Here is an 18,887-nt window from a genome sequence, read left to right on the forward strand (position 1 = left end):
GGGAATGACAGATTCTGAAATACGATGGTGCTGAAGAACACTATCAATCAATCAATTTTATTTTATATAGCCCTTCTTACATCAGCTAATATCTCGAAGTGCTGTACAGAAACCCAGCCTAAAACCCCAAACAGCTAGTAATGCAGGTGTAGAAGCACGCATTGGCTATGCATTGGCTCTTTAGAACAAGGGATGTATGGTGTTTCAGCCTTAATGCAGGTGACAAACATATAGTTGATAATTCTCAACTGGGGAGCAGGAGAGGTAAAAGCAGGTCTCAGCTGTCGACCAAAGCAGATAGGTACTTTAGCAAAAATAATTTGAAATAATCACATATCACTTACAATGCTGCTTCTTCCGTTCTTTCAGCTCAATCACACATTCAATGACTCAAAAGAGGCTAATGGCCTGTGTGTGTGTGTGTGTGTGTGTGCGTGTGCGCGTTTCCACTGCTCCAATGGTGGTGAGCTTTACACCACTCCAGCCTACGCTTGGCATTGCGGATGGTGATCTTAGGCTTATGTGCAACTGCTCGGCCATGGAAACCCATTTCATGAAGCTCCTGACGAACAGTTCTTGTGTTGACGTTGCTTCCAGAGGCAGTTTGGAACTCGGTAGTGAGTGTTGCAACCGAGGACAGACGATTTTTACACGCTTCAGCACTCAGCGGTCCCGTTCTGTGAGCTTGTGTAGCCTACCACTTAGCGGCTGAGCCGTTGTTGCTCCTAGACATTTCCACTTCACAATAACAGCACTTACAGGTGACCGGGCAGCTCTAGCAGGGCAGAAATTTGACGAACTGACTTGTTGGAAAGGTGGCCTCCTATGATGGTGCCACGTTGAAAGTCACTGAGCTCTTCAGTAAGGCCATACTACTGCCAATGTTTGTCTATGGAGATTGCATGGCGGTGTGCTCGATTTTATACACCTGTAAGCAACAGGTGGGGCTGAAATAGCCGAATCCACTAATTGTAAGGGATGTCCACATACTTTCCTATATATAGTGTAGCTTACTCCAGGGTTCCCCAACTGGCAGCCCGCTGATTATTTTATTTGGCCCCCCAAGTTCTGAGCAAAAAAATGTATACAGTAAAAACACCAGCAAATCAGCTCCAAGTGATTTTAAGTTTGGAAATCTGTTCCAACGTATTACTACATACAGTATAATAGAGAGATATACAGTACCAGTCAAAAGTTTGGACACACCTACTGATTCAAGGATTTTTCTTTATTTGTACTATTTTCTACATTGTAGAATAATAGTGAAGACATCAAAACTATGAAATAACATGTATGGAATCATGTAGTAACCAAAAAAGTGTTAAACAAATCAAAAATATATTTTATATTTGAGATTCTTCAAATAGCCACCCTTTGCCTTGATGACAGCTTTGCACACTCTTGGCATTCTCTCAACCAGCTTCATGGGGAATGCTTTTCCAACAGTCTTGAAGGAGTTATTTAAGCAAACAGTAAGCTTAAAGGGTCAGACAATCTCAATACATATAGTTGATTTTATTAAAATATATGGAAAAATACACTTAAAAAATGTAGACCAATCGATTTAGTCGGGGACAGCCCTAGTTTACTGACAATGGTCATATTCAGCGGGTGTTGCATGTTCGTAAATTCATCTGCACTCTGGCACACTCAGAAGAGAGTGCTCTGAAATCAGAGTAGATAGCCAGAGTGAATTTGCGAACGCAAGAGATATGCTAACTGGATAACAGTCGTTCAAGTTCTTGCTAGCTAACCAAATGACACTTGCATCTCTAGCTATGTATAGCCACCGAAAAACGATATGAGGGGAAAAAGTCAGTCACTCACCCACTCCTCCAAAAGCATGACATGACATCCTCCTAGCAGGTAGCTAGCTACCTATCTAGCTAACGTTAGGCTCTGTGTTTTTAGCTTGCGTTATGACAGACTTGTGATCATTGTCCTTGTTAGTTTGATTGTATTGACATTCCCAGCCTTAGTTACATCCGTTTTTGTCCAAAATATTAAGTAATTGAAACTGAAACAGTGCATCCCGAATGGAGGCAGCAAACAATGTACCAGGCCAGCTGTGATTTACAACCTTATAGCAATATTTTTGGGACTACCAAGAAATGTATTGGTGAATTATATTAATCATGCATTGAACTGCATCCATCTATTCTGCCAACAATACCTTAGTGTACGTCATGGAATGTTGAGTCAAAAAGAACCTATTTTTAAAACCTCTTATAAAATTGGTTTAGTATCTTAAACTGGGAATTTGATATTTTTTTATGATTGTCTGTTTGTTTCATATCTACAAAGTAGTTAAAACGCTGTCAGTTCCACTTTAAGTTGATTCAACAAATCACAGCACAGATTAATGGGTACAATTCTTGCTTTTACTTCCTGCTTTGCTCCTATAGATGGGTTGGTTGTTTAGCAACAAAAACGACACAGTTGCAACCATGGGGCAAAACAGATGAGGTTGGTTTAGATTGTTGACATGTAAGCTATATTTCGTCTCCAATGTTTATTGAAAACATAAATAAATGTGCACAATGACCACTTGTTGTCTCTCAAATACATAGTTACAGTTATTGGTTAGCTAGCTAGCGAATTTTAGCCATATTAGCATTGACATGAAATCATTCAAAACACCTCAAAACAAGACATGGTATCAATAACAAGATGAAACATGCTGAAACGAGCCACTTGCAGTTCCCTACATGGCAGTTTCTTGTCATTCTTGCTAGCAATCTGGCCATCCAGAATCACAACAGGCTTACTTCTGCCCCATGGAAGCACGCACATCATTTTCGTGACATTGTCACCCATGAATAGGTACACTCGCAATGGCCGCCAGTCCACCCATTATGCCACCATTGACTTGAATGGGGACGCCCATTCTATTTATTATTTTTTCTATGGTATGTTTACATCATTGGAGAAATGCAGGCGGTTGCCATGGCAAAGTCACTCGGGGAATGCCAACCGAGTCGACGTTAGGAGCTGGCATGTGCTCCAGATGTGTGTCCACAACTTTCCAGAGTGACTCATTTAAGTACAGTCCTGCTCGTGCAGTTGAGTGGGTTAACATGAGCCATCTCCTAAAATACCACAAGGAACCATTAGAGCTGTTAAATTACCTCTCTTTAGGTCCTGTGTGGCTCAGTTGGTAGTGCATGACGCTTGCAACGGCAGGGTTGTTAGTTCGGTTCCCACCGGGGAACAATGCGGAGAAAGTATGAAAATGTATGCACTAACTGTAAGTCGCTCTGGATAAGAGTGTCTGCTAAATTACTAAAATGTAATAAATAAATCAAATTTCCTTGGCATTTCAGAGTGGAAATCTTGTGACCAGACGTTTTAAGGTACATACAATGGCAGATATCATCGATTAAGCAAGCCTCACATGTCCAGCCATGGAATGTTTGATTTGACAGTTGGCTTCATGACAGGTGGTGTTTTGATGTGTCAGTTAGAACAATCAATCAGACAAGCAGCATCACCATCAGTCAAAACAAGATGACAGATGAACTACCATGGTAACTATACTAAAATAAGAAATAGAGGTAAAAACAACATACAATTGTGAATACTACATATTCTATAACTGATTAAATTAGATATTGTTAGCAACACACATTATTCAATCACATCATTCATATTCACACTGGTTTCTTGAGTGTGCGGGAGCTAGCTAGCTCGCTAATGTTAGCTAACTGATCAATGCCACTCACTGCCAGTAAACTAACGTCGATCGAGTCGCACCTGTCTCCGTGAGTTGCTTAACGTAACTGTTAACGTAAGCTAGCTAAATTCAATAGAAAGGGCAGTTTCTTACCGAGATGACTCTTCAGTAAAGCCACCGTCTTGGAGCCGTACTTTGCAGAACAAGACCCCGTTGACAAAGGGAACAGAAGAGAGTTCGTCCAACTCGAAATCTACCTTAAATTTGAATTTATTTTTCTTCATCATAATGAACGACATTGTTAACCTAACTAGTTAAAGTAGATAACTAGGCTAGCTAGCTAGTGAAAACTGTGGTAAATAATGTACGTTGGGTCGCTAGCCACAGCTCAAGCTTCTTGAGTCTCTTGACTGTGACTTCTTCCACACTTGCCACTGACTGTACCCTAACATAGCAGGCGTAAAAGAAACAGACTGACTGTGACAGCTCAGTTTGCTAGCATTTGTCGGTGAGTTCAAATACTATACGCCCACGTACCTAGAAACACATAGTTGTTACTGGCTATAACCATTGGCCATAACCCATAATGTAAGTGACGTTGAAGGAAATTCTCAATTTGTATGGAGGAGGAAACGCTTACACCGCCTTCAATTCCGATTGGCGTAAATGCTGCATCTCTTTTCATTCGACCAATGATAGCAATATATGCTTTCTGATGGATATTCCTTAGATACGTTGTAACAAAATAGTAACAAAACAACAAGTAGCCCAGTACTGAAACAAAGGATGGCCAGTTGCTTTCAAATGGACCATTTTAACACTGATTTCAGATTTAAAAAATGTATGATGAGATTAGGCTATAATTGCCTACATCATAAATGAACTGTAGGCTATCTATACATTTAGTATGTCCCTTGATTTTTTCTTCTTCATAGTGTGGTAGTTTTTTTTATGGTAGTAACTGCACAATCACATTGCATATGCATTATATAATACATTGTTTCCACCTTCCATCCCAACCCCCTTCGCAGCTGTCGCTCCTGAATGAATATCCACAAAGGCTTATTATAGCTGATGTAAACATCTATGCGTGTCATGCACAGAAATCATGTATCATCGTCGATGTGGTAACAACTCTCCGTGGTGTTTCATATCTTGTAGAGGTAAGTTATTATAATTCATAAACAGCTGAAAAAGCCACAGTCTCTATTTTTCAGTTTTTACAAATCATTAAATACACTGAGTGTACAAAACATTTGGAACACCTGCTCCTTCCATGACTGACAGGTGAAACCATGTGAAAGCTATGATCCCTTATTGGTGTCTGTTAAATCCACTTCAATCAGTGTAGATGAAGGGAGGAGACGGGTTAAAGAAGGATTTTGTTCCTAATGTTTTGTGCACTCAGTGTATATGTTCTTTGATTTGGAAGAATAAGGCCTTTCTGACAGTACAACCACAGATGAAATGGGGTTAGTTACCATTATCTTTGGTACAACTGGGTGTATTGATACACCATCCAAAGTGTAATTAATAACTGCACCATGCTCAAAGGGATAGTGTGGTCCTCTGTGGCTCAATTGGTAGAGCATGGCGCTTGTAATGCCAGGGTAGTGGGTTCGGGACCACCCATACGTAAAAATGTATGCACACATGACTGTAAATCGCTTTGGATAAAAGCGTCAGCAAAATGGCATATTATATTAAAAGTCTGCTTTTTTAAATGTATTTACCCCCTACCAATAGGTGCCCTTTGCGAGATATTGGAAAACCTCCCTGGGGAAGCAGGTAGCTTAGTGGTTAAGCGCGTTGTGCCAGTAACCGAAAGGTCGCTGGTTCTAATCACCGAGCCGACTAGGCGAAAAATCTGTCGATGTGCCCTTGGCACTTAACCCTAATTGCTCTGGATAAGAGCGTCTGCTAAATTACTAAAATATCTTTGTGGATGAATCTGTGTTTGAAATTCACTGCTCGACTGAGGGACCTTACAGTAGTCATTCAAATATCATGTTAAACACTATTATTGCACACAGAGTGAGCCCATGCAACGTAATATGCTACTTGTTAAGCACATTTTTACTCCTGAACTTATTTAGGCTTGCCATAACAAAGGGGTTGAATATTTATTTACCCAAGACATTTCAGCTTTTCATTTTTTATTAATTTGTATACATTTCAAAAAACATAATTCCACTTTGACATTATGGGGTATTGTGTGTAGGCCAGTGACAAACAAAATCACAATTTAATCTATTTTCAATTCAGGCTGTAACACAACAACATGTGGAAAAAGTCAAGGGGTGTGAAGGCACTGTATCTAATCAAGATATATTAGTGTTTTATTTTCAATTAATGTATATATATATATATATATATATATATATATAAAATAAAATAAATCCTCTTTTTTTTTACTTTGACAGACTACTTTGTGTAGATCGTTGACAAAAAACGACAATTAAATCAATTTCAATCCCACTTTGTAACACAACAACATTTGGAAAAAGTCCAGGGGTGTGAATACTTTCTGAAGGCACTGTACATGTTTCAACAGAAAATGACAGAAAATGTCATTATCACAGTACAGTGCACAGCCTGGGGCTCTCCTTGCATAGATCAGTATGGGCAACCCCCTTCGCTTTGTTTGCCTCATTCCTTATTATGCCCCGCCCTCAATTTGACTGCAGTCTCGACGAGTGGATTTCAGGTTATTTACTGGATATGCAGCAGTATTTGCAGGGGGTATGGAGCTGTGTCAGATCGTCGTCACAAATTTCGTGAACCGGTATTTCCCTTGTCGCCTACGGAGATAATTACAACGACCGACTGATTAAGACGATAGACCGCATACCAAGGACTATATTTCCCCAAGCCGCGGTTTTCAATATTGCTATGTATTCAACTTTCTGAAAAACATAGGGCCTTGTCTATCTGTTGCCGCTTTTCCAACCGCAACAATGTATCAGGTTATAAGAGGACTTATACTAACGGATTCCCGATGCTGGGATCCCGACAGTCAAAGGTCATACCAGGACCTGTTCGATAAACTGGACACCAACAAGGATGGGAAGGTGGATGTTGCCGAATTGAGAGCAGGCCTAACCGCAATGGGTATATCATTCCGCAAAGGTGCAGCGCAGGTAAATGTACATGCAATGCAGAGCCATGCTGTTCTATTTCCAAGCAACCTATTACATTCTTATTATACATAGCTCAATGATTCAATTGGGAGTGGGACATTAGTTTGGGTGCCAGTTCGCTTTCTGCTCTCTTACCAACTCCTTATGGAATTGTCATGCAAAACATTGGCTTTACAATGACAATGGAGTAGGCAAAAGCACAAACATATCTGGGACCAGGCTAGTGGGACATATGGGTAGCAATTAAATGAGCATATGCCTAAAAATATGCCATTCTCATTCGCTTAGCCTGTTCATCCATTCACCCATACGTAGGGCATTGTCCTATAGTATATGCATGTTTCCTGTAAATAGAACATAAAACCTGCATGTACTTTATATAAACTAAGTACTGTTCTTTCTCAACTTTAGCCTTCTAACCAGTTCCTCCCCTGTCACGGGTAATATCCAGGAGAGATAAAGCACTAGTGTTACAGTGCCTGGGGTTATCAGAGCAGGCATGGGCCCGTATCCACAAAATCTCTCAGAGTATGAGTGCTGATCTACACTTAGAAATAAAGGTGCTCTCTAGAACCTAAAAGGAGAACCCTTTAAAGAACCCTTGTTTATTCCAGGGAGAACCCTTTTGGTTCCAAGTAGAACCGTTTTGGGTTCCATGTAGAACCTTTTCCACATAGGGTTCTACATGGAACTCAAAATGGTTCTACCTAGAACCAAAAAGGGTTTTACCTGGAACCGAAAAGGTTTCTCCTATAGGGACAGCCGAAGAACCCTTTTGAAACCCTTTTTTCTAAGAGTGTAGAATTAGTTTAGCCTTTTAGATCATAATGAATACGACTAAATGGACAGATGGGGACCTGATCCTAGATCAGCACTCCTACTCTGAGATGGTTTGTGGATACAGGCCTGGGGCTGGTTTAACTTGTGGGACACACAGGTAGGTTTCATCATCAATATGACATCTACACAATAGTTACTCACTTTCATCACTAGCCTTTTCTCTCTTCGAACAATGTTGCACTAGTTCTCAGAGAAATAGTAAAAACTGAGAACTAGTGCAACATTGTTCGAAGGAGAGAAAAGGCTACTTCATCCGCAGTATCAGGGAATGAAAACAGATCTATTGGTTTGTGTTACCAGCTACAGTGGAACATACCCACCCCATTGACTTAGCCATCTCCAGACAGTATGAAATATTCATTACCATTCAGTCATGTGCACATGTAGCTCCACAGTTACATTGACATTTACATTTTAGTCATTTAGCAGACGCTCTTATCCAGAGCGACTTACAGTTAGTGAGTGCATAAATTTTTCATACTGTTACATAAACTCTATAACAATACACAGTATAGGAACGTTATACTGTTCCTGTCTTCGCGAGGGTTTCCTGAGTCTTGTGTGATGAGTAACCTTGCAAAGTAGCTTGCTTCATAAGCAATGAATGGTTAAACTTACTACAGTGAGGCAAATAAAATAACCCTCTCATTTGTGTCTGCACAGAAAATTGTATCGTCAGGTGACAAAAACAAAGATGGAGGGCTTGACTTCAACGAGTTCAACAAATATCTGAAAGAGCATGAGAAGAAACTGCACCTTACGTTCAAGAGCTTGGACAAAAACAACGACGGTATTATCATTTTTAAATGTAAAGTTTATTTGAATAGTTTAGGGAAGAACAGCACATGATGAGACCTGTCAGAATGACACAATTCTCATAACAATGTAATAATATCACTGTTCTATAACAACAAGGCATCAGCATTTAACTACAGAATGTACTTAAACTAAACATCGAAATGGCTCCATCATTTCCTCCAGGGCACATCGATGCCTCTGAAATTAAGCAGTCCCTTGAAGAGCTGGGCATGGACATCACCCAGGAAGAGGCCCAGACCATCCTACAAAGGTTTGTCCTCATAAATCACACATTGCTTGCATTTTGTACTCTAAGCTAGGTCTGCACAATTAATTGAATTTACATCGCAATTGACATGTGCAATATCCATATCGCAAGAGATCCATATCGCAATATTTTGAAACGCATCTCAGCCGCGGGTAACATCTCAGCCGCGGGTTTTTCTCCTCTTGTGGCTGCTTCCCACACACAACAAACCCCGCCCCATGTCACTCAAGCAGTGCAGTTCCTCCTCCTCGCTGTTCGATTCACTATACATTTCTATGCGGCTCTGTTGGGTCGCATGCAGTCAACCGAATGGTCCAAACCAGCTTTCCACTTTGCTTCTTAATAGAAGTCATTCTATTGCTATTATTCCAACAGATCACCCAAGTGTTTTGATTTTTATCGCACATCAAATCGCAATCGAAATATTTGAAAAAAAGATTTGCCCATATCGTGCAGCCCTACTCTAAGCATTTAGATTCAACTAATCAGAAAACCATTGATTTTTTGAGTCAGAGTGTTAGTGCTGGGCTGCAACAAAGGTAGTAAAGTTGGCTAAAGCAGAAGCAGCATGGCAACCAGGCTAGTACTGTTACTATCCTACTCTTTGACCTCATATCTTGTCTGCAGCATGGACATCGATGGTACCATGATGGTGGACTGGAACGAGTGGAGGGATCACTTCCTGTTCAACCCTGCCCATAACCTGAACGAGATCGTACGCTACTGGAAACACTCCACGGTGAGTGGGTCACCCAGTCCTAGTGCACACAAACAAAGCACTGTGACGAATACTGAGTATACGAAGAGGCAGGACGCAGACGCAGGACTTAACAAGGTCAAGGTTAACTTAACAATGAGAAAGAGAAATAACAAAGAGAGAGTAAACGACACGAAGCTGAACAATCACACACAACATCATCCAGAACAGTCCAGGGCTAAATAGGGGTGGTGATGAGATGATGAGGTGCAGATGCGTTGGGTTTCCATTCCGGTGTTGCTGAGGTTGTGCGCTCAGACCAGTGGTTCAGTAGACCGGGGCGAATCAGAGCGCCGGAGGGGAGCAATGGGAGGAGACGTGACAATCACAGACATCCATCCCTTGAAGGAATGAGTGAACTTGATGGGTATAAGCAACAATATGGGATAAAAACTCCTATTCAATATTTGAAATCTATTAAGGGCCATCAATAATTCAGATTGTGATAATGTTTGTGTCTGTCTTTGGACCGTATTATTTTTTTTATTTTTTTTGTCATTTAGCAGACGCTCTTATCCAGAGCGACTTACATGAGCAATTAGGGTTAAGTGCCTTGCTCAAGGGCACATCAACAGATTTTTCACCTAGTCGGCTCGGGGATTAGAACCAGCGACCTTTCGGTTACTGGCACAACGCTCTTAACCACTAAGCTACCTGCCGCCCCGAGGTGATGTGAATGCATTGACCAATAGTCTCACCACGGTGCTCAAATAATCAGATACAGATTACCTAAAGCAGCGTGCAGATCAAGCAGTACAGTGAATGTAGGCGTTCTAGAATAATCTCTGTTTGCAATACCCATTTAACTGTCAAACTGTGTGGAGTACAATGCTGTTTCCACTTTGACTTTGACTTTCATTTGAAACATTTACAGTTTTGCTTATCTCAAATGGGGTTATCTTGCAAAGTTTATTTCTAGCAAATAGTGAGCCGCTTCCATAACGTACTGCTGAGACTACCTGCTAAAATGGTGTTACTCTTACTGCTTGTGGTGGGATACAGATGTAGTATCTTCATTTGATCACTCTGTTACTGAGAATGTTCCTGTGCCGCAGGAAATTCAAATGAGCCTAGTGATTTACATAAATTCACAGAACACCTGCAGTTCTCTTTCTACATTTACATTTAAGTAATTTAGCAGACACTCTTATCCAGAGCTACTTACAGTTAGTGAGTGCATACATCTTTCATACTGGCCCCCCGTGGAAATCGAACCCACAACCCTGGCGTTGCAAGCGCCATGCTCTACCAACTGAGCTACAGTTCTCTCTCTCGCTCGCTCAAACGCTAAAGCACCAGACATAATAAATGTCCTACTACTGTAGGTCCTACTACTGCGACATTAAAAGGTACAAAAATGTATCTGAAATGCAGTCGTACACATCAAGAACCGCTGTTTTATATAGCTTAATAACATAAGATAGATATTGGTCTCCACTACGACATTCAAGTGTATCCAAAATGGACCTAAACTGCAGCCTACTGTAGCCTATCAAAACACATTTCCTGTTAGAAATTATCACTTTTTTTAGAGAATATTCTAATCGTCCTGCTGCAGGATTATGTTACTCCTTTGGCGAAACTGGTCAAATGAAGATACTACATCTGTAGCAGGCGTTGGTATACAGTTTCAGCAGTGTATGAGAATAGGCCTGCTGGTTGGGGAGGTAGGAGTCTGGTTAGGCCTTATCACTGTGATGAACACATCTATTACTTACTATAGCATGAAGGTTATCTTATGGGCCTAACTGATGAAGAATGGGAAGTTGGAACAACATTTTACATGTTTACATTTTTAGTCATTTATCAGATGCGACTTACAGTTAGTGAGTGCATACATTTTTCATACTTACATGAAAGACATACTGAAAAGTTTACTATAAGAATGATTACAATAATAAATGTATTGATCATTCAGAATTCCTGTCCCAGCAGTTTGGCACCTGTTCAAGCTAATATTTTTTATTCACCAGGTGCTGGACATAGGAGAGAGCATTGCCATCCCTGATGAGTTCACTGAGGAGGAGAAGACCTCGGGGGGCTGGTGGAAACAGCTGGCTGCCGGGGCGATGGCCGGGGCGGTCTCCCGCACAGGCACCGCCCCCCTGGACAGGGTGAAGGTCTTCATGCAGGTAGAGTACTGGAAAGGTTGTCACAATCTGACCACTCTAAGGAGGCCAAAAGTAGACCGCTTTATATTATTTTTGTATTTAATATTTGTATTTAACCTTTATTTAACTAGGCAAGTCAGTTGAGTACAAATACTAACTTCTAACTATAACCCTTATCACAAATCTTACACCTTTTGTTTTGAGTTTTTCGCTTACAAAGTAAAGTGTTTTTGAGACCTACAACCCCTTACAAAGTAAAGTGTTTGAGACATAGTGAAAAGCACTATATGAATGCTACCTATCCATCAGTATCGTGTAATGTACAACACCTGTGGTTATGTTTCAGGTCCACTCCTCCAAGTCCAACCGGATCACCCTGTTGGGAGGATTCAAACAGATGATTAAGGAAGGGGGCGTAGCCTCACTATGGCGAGGGAATGGAATCAACGTGTTAAAGATCGCCCCTGAGACCGCTATCAAATTCATGGCCTACGAACAGGTTGGACACTGTTTTATATCAGAGAGAGAGAGAGAGAGCGAGAGAGGAGAGAGGAGAGAGGAGAGAGAGAGAGAGGAGAGAGGAGAGAGAGAGAGAGAGAGAGAGAGAGAGAGAGAGAGAGAGAGAGAGAGAGAGAGAGAGAGAGAGAGAGAGAGAGAGAGAGAGAGAGAGAGAGAGAGAGAGAGAGAGAGAGAGAGAGAGAGAGAGAATTTTAAAAAAGGTAAAGCACAGTGTGTTGTCTTCATGGCGTATCTCTCCTATCAGTATAAGAAGCTGCTGACGCCAGAGGGAGGGAAGGTCCAGACCCACCAGAGGTTCATGGCTGGCTCTCTGGCAGGAGCCACAGCACAGTCGTCCATCTACCCCATGGAGGTGAGGCCACCTACCAGTGTCACTTTCAGGTCTCTGGAATTCATTGAATCAAGTATTCTATTAACATTCCAAAGACATTGCCGTCTTCTGTGTTCAATTTCATCAAGTGGCATTCATGAAACATTTTATCTTGGTGAGAGATATATGTCCCTGAAATGATACTTCTCAGATATACAGTGAGCTCCAAAAGTATAAGTATTGGGACAGTGACACATTTCTGGCTCTGTACTCCAGCACTTTGGATTTGAAATGACACAATGACTATGAGGTTAACGTGCAGACTGTCAACTTTAATGTGAGGGTATTTTCATCCATATTGGGTGGACCGTTTAGAAATTAGAGCACTTTTTAGGGGACTTAAAGTATTGGGCCAAATTCACTTCTATGTGTATTAAACTGTAGTCAGAAGTATTTGGTCCCATATTCAAAGCATGCAATGACTACATCAAGCTTGTGACTCTACAAATTTGTTTTGGTTGTGTTTCAGCTTATTTTGTGCCCAATAGAAATGAATGGTAAATAATGTCTCCTGTCTCCTGAGTGGCGCAGTGGTCTAAGGCAGCTGTGCCACTAGAGATCCTGGTTCGAATCCAGGCTCTGTCGCAGCCGACCGGGAGACTCATGGGTGGCGCACAATTGGCCTAGCGTTGTCCAGGGTAGGGGAGGGAATGGCCGGCAGGGATGTAGCTCAGTTGATAGAGCATGGCGTTTGCAACGCCAGGGTTGTGGGTTCGATTCCCACGGGGGACCAGTATGAAAAAAAAGTAATAATAATTATTTAAAAAAATATATGTATTCACTAACTGTAAGTCGCTCTGGATAAGAGCGTCTGCTAAATGACTTTAATGTATTGTGTCACTTTTATTGTAAATAATAATTGTAAATACCCCCAAGACATGCTAAACTCTCACCATTACAATAACACTTAGCATTTTTGGGGGGGTAAGATATTTGTGCATGTGTAACTTTCTCACTATTCATGATTCATTCAGAATGATCCGTAATCATGGTAGCATCCACATTCATGTAGAAGTGTTTAGAAATATTATATTCTTAAATGCAATAAAAGTAACTCCAAAATGACACAATACATTATTTACCATTCATTTCTATTGGGCACAAAATCATCTCAAACCCAACCAAAACAAACTGCAAATGCATCCAACAAGTTTGTAGAGTCACAAGCTTGATGTAATCATTGCATGCTGGGAATATGGGACCAAATGCTTAACTTTTGAGTTAAGTTTACAGTTTACAGTTTAATACACATAGAAGTGACATTTGGCCCAGTACTATAAGGGCGGTGACTATCTACAAGACGTGCTGTAATTTCTAAACGGTTCACCCGATATGGATGAAAATACCCTCAAATTAAAGCTGACCATTTTTATTTTTTTAAATGTACATGATTAAGTAGCAGATGGTTTAATTAGTCAAATATTTATTTCAGTGCTGCTGGAGAGCTTTGACAGTAAATAGGTGATTTTTTAATGTCCCATATTTTTCGGCTTCAATCAATAAAGTAGTAATAGATGCATTTTGATTGTCATTTATAACCTCATAGTCATTGGATCATTTCAAATCCAAAGTGCTGGAGTACAGAGCCAATACAACAACAAAAATGGTCACTGTCCCAATACTTTTAGAGCTCACTGTATCTTGAACTTAAAAGTTGAAACAAGAGTGCAACTCTTTGTGTTGTTACTATGTAGGTACATGACAAGTAAGCTACGTAAAAAGGGTCAAACTTCCGTCCCGCTAGATACTGACATTAGATTGCACACCATTCATTTTGGCTTCTCGAAAAGCAGTGCATTTACACGATAAGACACTGTTATGTTTTATCAACCCCCACCCCCCCTCTCTCTCTCTCTTGTTCCCTCTCTATTTCTTTCTCTCTCGCTCTGTTTCCTCTTTTTAGGTCATGAAGACCAGACTGACTCTAGGGAAAACTGGCCAGTATAATGGAATGTTTGACTGTGCCAAGAAGATTCTGAGGAAAGAGGGCATCAAAGCCTTCTATAAAGGCTACACTCCCAACATAATAGGCATCATTCCCTATGCTGGGATCGACCTAGCTGTTTACGAGGTATGTAGACTGAGGGTTTATATCACTGAGTCAATGCTATTTCACATTCCACATTACAGTACCACAATGATTTACAGTTCACTAACATGTATTACTGAAAAAGAGAATTCCATAATCTTGGAAGTTTTTCAGGACTCAAGAATGCAATCTAGTGAATCCACTAAATTGCATTTATCTATTCTAAATGAGGGAAGGCTAACAACATTAATGTGACCACTGTCTGAATACAGATTTCCTGTGGTGCCAGTCACATCCATAAATGATCCTTGTCGATTACCCCACCCTGTCTTTGTGTACCCTAGAGCCTGAAGAATGCCTGGTTGTCCAGCTATGCCAAAGACACAGCCAACCCTGGTATCCTGGTGCTGTTAGGCTGTGGCACCATCTCAAGCACGTGTGGCCAGCTGGCCAGCTACCCCCTCGCCCTGCTCCGTACACGCATGCAGGCACAAGGTAACAAATGACAATACAAATGCATCTGTTACTACTTTATTGATTGAAGCCGAAAAACATGGGACAGCACTGAAATAAATACTTGACTAATAAAACCATCTGCTACTTAATCATGTAATTATTATTATTTTCTTCTCAGTGGTAAAAGAGAGAGATCCTGATATACCCTGATGAAGACAGCTTGTCTGTCGAAACGTTGGTTGTTAGGATATTAAATTATTGCATCTGAGCTTCTTCTCCTTTTCTTTTTCAAGTGTTCTACTCCATTAGCCAGCACCTCGCCTAAATAGGTGGGCGTTTCTTTCGCTTCTATAAAAGAGAGAGATCACCTGATTTCCATGAGAGAGAAACTAAATGCAAACCTGAGGAAGTGAGTGTGAACACACACACACTAACCTTTTATTTTACTCCTGCATCCTTTCTTTCATTATCTGTTTCACAGCAACTCTGGATGCGTCAGACAAGTCCACCATGAGTGGCCTAGTGAAGGGGATACTGGCTAACGAGGGGTTCTTTGGACTCTACCGGGGTATCCTGCCCAACTTCATGAAAGTAATTCCTGCTGTGAGCATCAGCTATGTGGTCTACGAATACATGAAGACCGGCCTGGGGATCTCCAAATGAGGAATGATCAATCTCCAAATGATGCAGGGATCGTGAAAGAGGTCGATAGATCTTTAGATCTTTTAGACAGTCAACCAAATTTGTGTTGCACATAGACTTCTATGGTCTTGCATAGCCAAACATCGAGATCACGTTCGCTCTGCGGAGTGTCGCAAAGAGAAGCCTAAGGCTAGTTCGAACTGGGCCATATCGGTAAACTCCGAAAATGACGTTCACCCCTTTAACTCACAGAGACATGAGACATTCCAACACACAAGATGGTGCAATTTAACTGAGAAGAACTGCATTATGGGTCTTACAATGAATAGGGTGAAAGGAGAAGGTATTCAGTTGAACACTGTAACCAAAGTTGAGAGCTTTGTCTAAACTATTTTCTGTTCTGTAATATGAAATACTCCATGTGCACATAAGAGATTATATTATTATTTAAGTGTGCCTTACCCTCAGTTAAATATCATAATTTAATTTGGTTGGTTTTTATTTATGTTTTTACACTTTTAGTGTCATTTACAACAGCCTCAATGCTATGTTTTTCCCTCCCATATGTTTTTCATATGTTTTTCCCTCCCATATGTTTTTCATTGTTGTTTACATTTTAGTCATTTAGCAGATGCTCTTATCCAGAGCGACTTACAGTTAGTGAGTGCATACATCTTCATACTGGCCCCCCGTGGGAAATGAACCCTGGCGTTGCAAGCGCCATGCGCTACCAACTGAGCTACAGGGGTAGAGCATGACTGTTAAGCTGTATGCTAAGCAAAATATTTATAGTTACAAACTTGCATGCAAATATTGCCTGTGAATCATGACTGGAGCTGAGGGGAAGTCTTAAAAACGGAAATTAAATCTGTTAATACTGGAATTCAGAATAATTTTTAGGATCCTGCCCTTCTCACACACTCACACACACACACACACACACACACACACACACACACACACACACACCTGCAATTCAATACACACACACACACTTCATATGCATGCCATGCACGCACTTAACATTTAGGCCAATGGTTATTATTTTGCCTCAATGTCTTAATTATGTTTGAGTATGTAATACTGCTATACATTTACATTTTAGTCATTTAGCAGACGCTCTTATCCAGAGCGACTTACACTACCTGAATCGATTGACGTTGTGAGAGATGTACGAATGTTCTCACTGAGCTCACAAAGCTTAGACTGAAAGAAAAGCAATGCGTGTGCTATGGGTCAAAACAAATGTTTACAGACAGTTGTCCACGAATAAATGTTGACAATGGAAATAGTTGGGAGTGCCACCCACTGCAAAGCCTAATCCTCGATCTCAATGGTGTGTGCATGTCGCCATCTAGAGGTCTTACAACGCAGTGCAAGTTTGTGAAAGCTGTGTCCGCAAATGATGAAATTGAAATGTGTAAATCATTTCTAGATCGTCATCCCTTCGCGGACATCCGAACAACTGTCCAATCAATTTACAGTGTACCAACCGATCGAAACAAACTTCTGTTGACGTAATCGATCGAACGCGATTAACATGTTTGAAATAAAGCAAAACAGAAAACAGTGTTCCCAGAACTTTTATTTCTAGGCTATAGAGCTCAGTAGGGCTACTACTACTACTACATATGGTAAGTGGATGTTTTCATGTTATTTCAAGAATATAATACGTTTTTAAAGTCTCCAGCTACTTGTATAGGAGAAACCCTGGGTTAAATAATTGAAAAGGGTACCTGAGGATTTGGAGGATGACACTAGGAAAGATGTCTATGGACCAAGCAGCAAGTCTTGCATTTCCTCTGCCCCTCAGTCCCATTCCCACTCCCCCAGAAGCAGGCCTATAGGACCCCAGTCGGTCCTATAGCTCCAGGGGAGCTGGAGCCCCCTGGGACCAGTGATGATGAGGAGGCCACAGGCTGGAAGGAGAGGGTCTCCAGCGCCAGGGAGCGCCATGGCGGACACATTTACTGAGAAGTTCCACTCCGTCACAGAGGATCTCAAAGAGATGATTGTATAGGTCAGGGAAGGGACCAGTGGTCTTCAACCCTGGTCCTCGAGACTTACAGAGTACGCAGCAACCTTTGTTCCAACCCAGCACCAAAAGATTCTACTAATCATCTAATCATCAAGTCCTTGATTAGCTGAATCAGGTCATGGTTGGGCTAGAATGAAACCCTGAGCCTCTGAGGATATAATTAAGCAATAAGGCCTGAGGGGGGTGTGGTATATGGCCAATAAGCTTTCTATGACAAAACAATACTTTTTAATTTTCTAATTACGTTTGTAACCAGTTTATAATAGCAATAAGGCACCTCGTGGTATACGGTCTGATATACCATGGCTTTCAGCCAATAAGCATTCAGGGCTTGAACCACACAGTTTATAATATGTTTTATATCAGAATCCTACATGAGCTGCAGAACTGCGATGTGCTACTTTCCCCCCTTGACTGCACCATCCTTCCAGTCTGCCAATGAGGGTGGATCCCCCTGGCCTGTCCTCAATCAGATGAGGCCCTGAGGCGAGACTGGTCGCGACATATGATGACAGCCGGAGATCATCCGGACATCTTCATCAGCGTCATCATCATCATCGCCAACCATCTATGAGGTCGTTAAGGGGAGCAGTGAGCAAAAAGTCAAAGAGTAAAGTCAGGCATTCACAATCTCATCAAGGCTCTGACTGGACTGTTGGTTAGTAAGCTTTGGTTGTTGTTTTTGTGTACTGCTTTTTATCAGCCTTGTGATTTTCTGTGTCTGGTGGTATGAAACCTCAAATGCATGTGAAATGGGTATTGTTAGAAGAAATACTGGTCCTTTTTAGCTCAGTTGGTAGAGCATGACGCTTGTAAAGCCAGGGTAGTGGGTTTGATTCCCAGGGCCAGCCATACGTAAAATGCATGCATGACTGTAAATTGCTTTGGATAAATGCTTCTGCTAAATGGCATATATTATTATATGATATAACCACACAAGTTTTCCATCAGTGCTAAGCTGCTGCTGGTCTACTGTACAGTATTCTCTAAAATACATTACAATACTGTTGATGAAGTCACTTTAAGCTCCTAATTGGGAATATTTAGTTATATGAAATAATGAATGACTTCATGTCTCGTTCATTTTTCAAGACACTCCTGAAGCACACAAAGGATGATCATACTGGAGATAGACCAATTGCAGGAAGTGTGACACCATCATATCCACTCAGTAACTAGCGTTTTCTCAGTAATTTGCGTAAAAAGTCTCAAAGACAACCATTTTACTGACTATGGGTGATGTCTA

At 41.1% G+C, this 18,887-nt stretch overlaps 2 protein-coding genes across 3 annotated transcripts in view; one reads left to right on the forward strand and one right to left on the reverse strand.

The window, feature by feature from the left end:
- Positions 1 to 4,235, reverse strand: part of LOC121535470 (protein FAM102B-like) — a 19,180-nt gene extending 14,945 nt beyond the window's left edge. Inside the window, exon 1 of the mRNA XM_041842577.1 lies at positions 3,827 to 4,235. Within this exon, the coding sequence (XP_041698511.1) occupies positions 3,827 to 3,972 (146 nt within the window). The 5' untranslated portion in view covers positions 3,973 to 4,235. The remainder of the gene's footprint in view (positions 1 to 3,826) is intronic.
- Positions 3,472 to 16,284, forward strand: LOC121535469 (calcium-binding mitochondrial carrier protein SCaMC-1). Of its 2 annotated transcripts, XM_041842575.1 has the most exons (11): positions 3,472 to 3,527; positions 4,705 to 4,836; positions 8,317 to 8,443; positions 8,635 to 8,722; positions 9,347 to 9,458; positions 11,450 to 11,608; positions 11,934 to 12,086; positions 12,351 to 12,458; positions 14,380 to 14,547; positions 14,850 to 15,000; positions 15,443 to 16,284. In XM_041842575.1, the coding sequence occupies exons 1-11, from the start codon at positions 3,525 to 3,527 to the stop codon at positions 15,622 to 15,624; spliced, it is 1,383 nt and encodes a 460-aa protein (XP_041698509.1). In that variant the 5' UTR covers positions 3,472 to 3,524; the 3' UTR covers positions 15,625 to 16,284. The 2 variants fall into 2 exon arrangements, with proteins under 2 accessions (XP_041698509.1, XP_041698508.2); XM_041842574.2 differs by lacking the exons at positions 3,472 to 3,527; positions 4,705 to 4,836 and adding an exon at positions 6,279 to 6,813.
- The last annotated feature ends 2,603 nt before the right edge of the window (positions 16,285 to 18,887 follow it).

The sequence above is a fragment of the Coregonus clupeaformis genome, chromosome 21 (genome assembly GCF_020615455.1).
Source record: "Coregonus clupeaformis isolate EN_2021a chromosome 21, ASM2061545v1, whole genome shotgun sequence".
Taxonomy (NCBI): domain Eukaryota; kingdom Metazoa; phylum Chordata; class Actinopteri; order Salmoniformes; family Salmonidae; genus Coregonus; species Coregonus clupeaformis.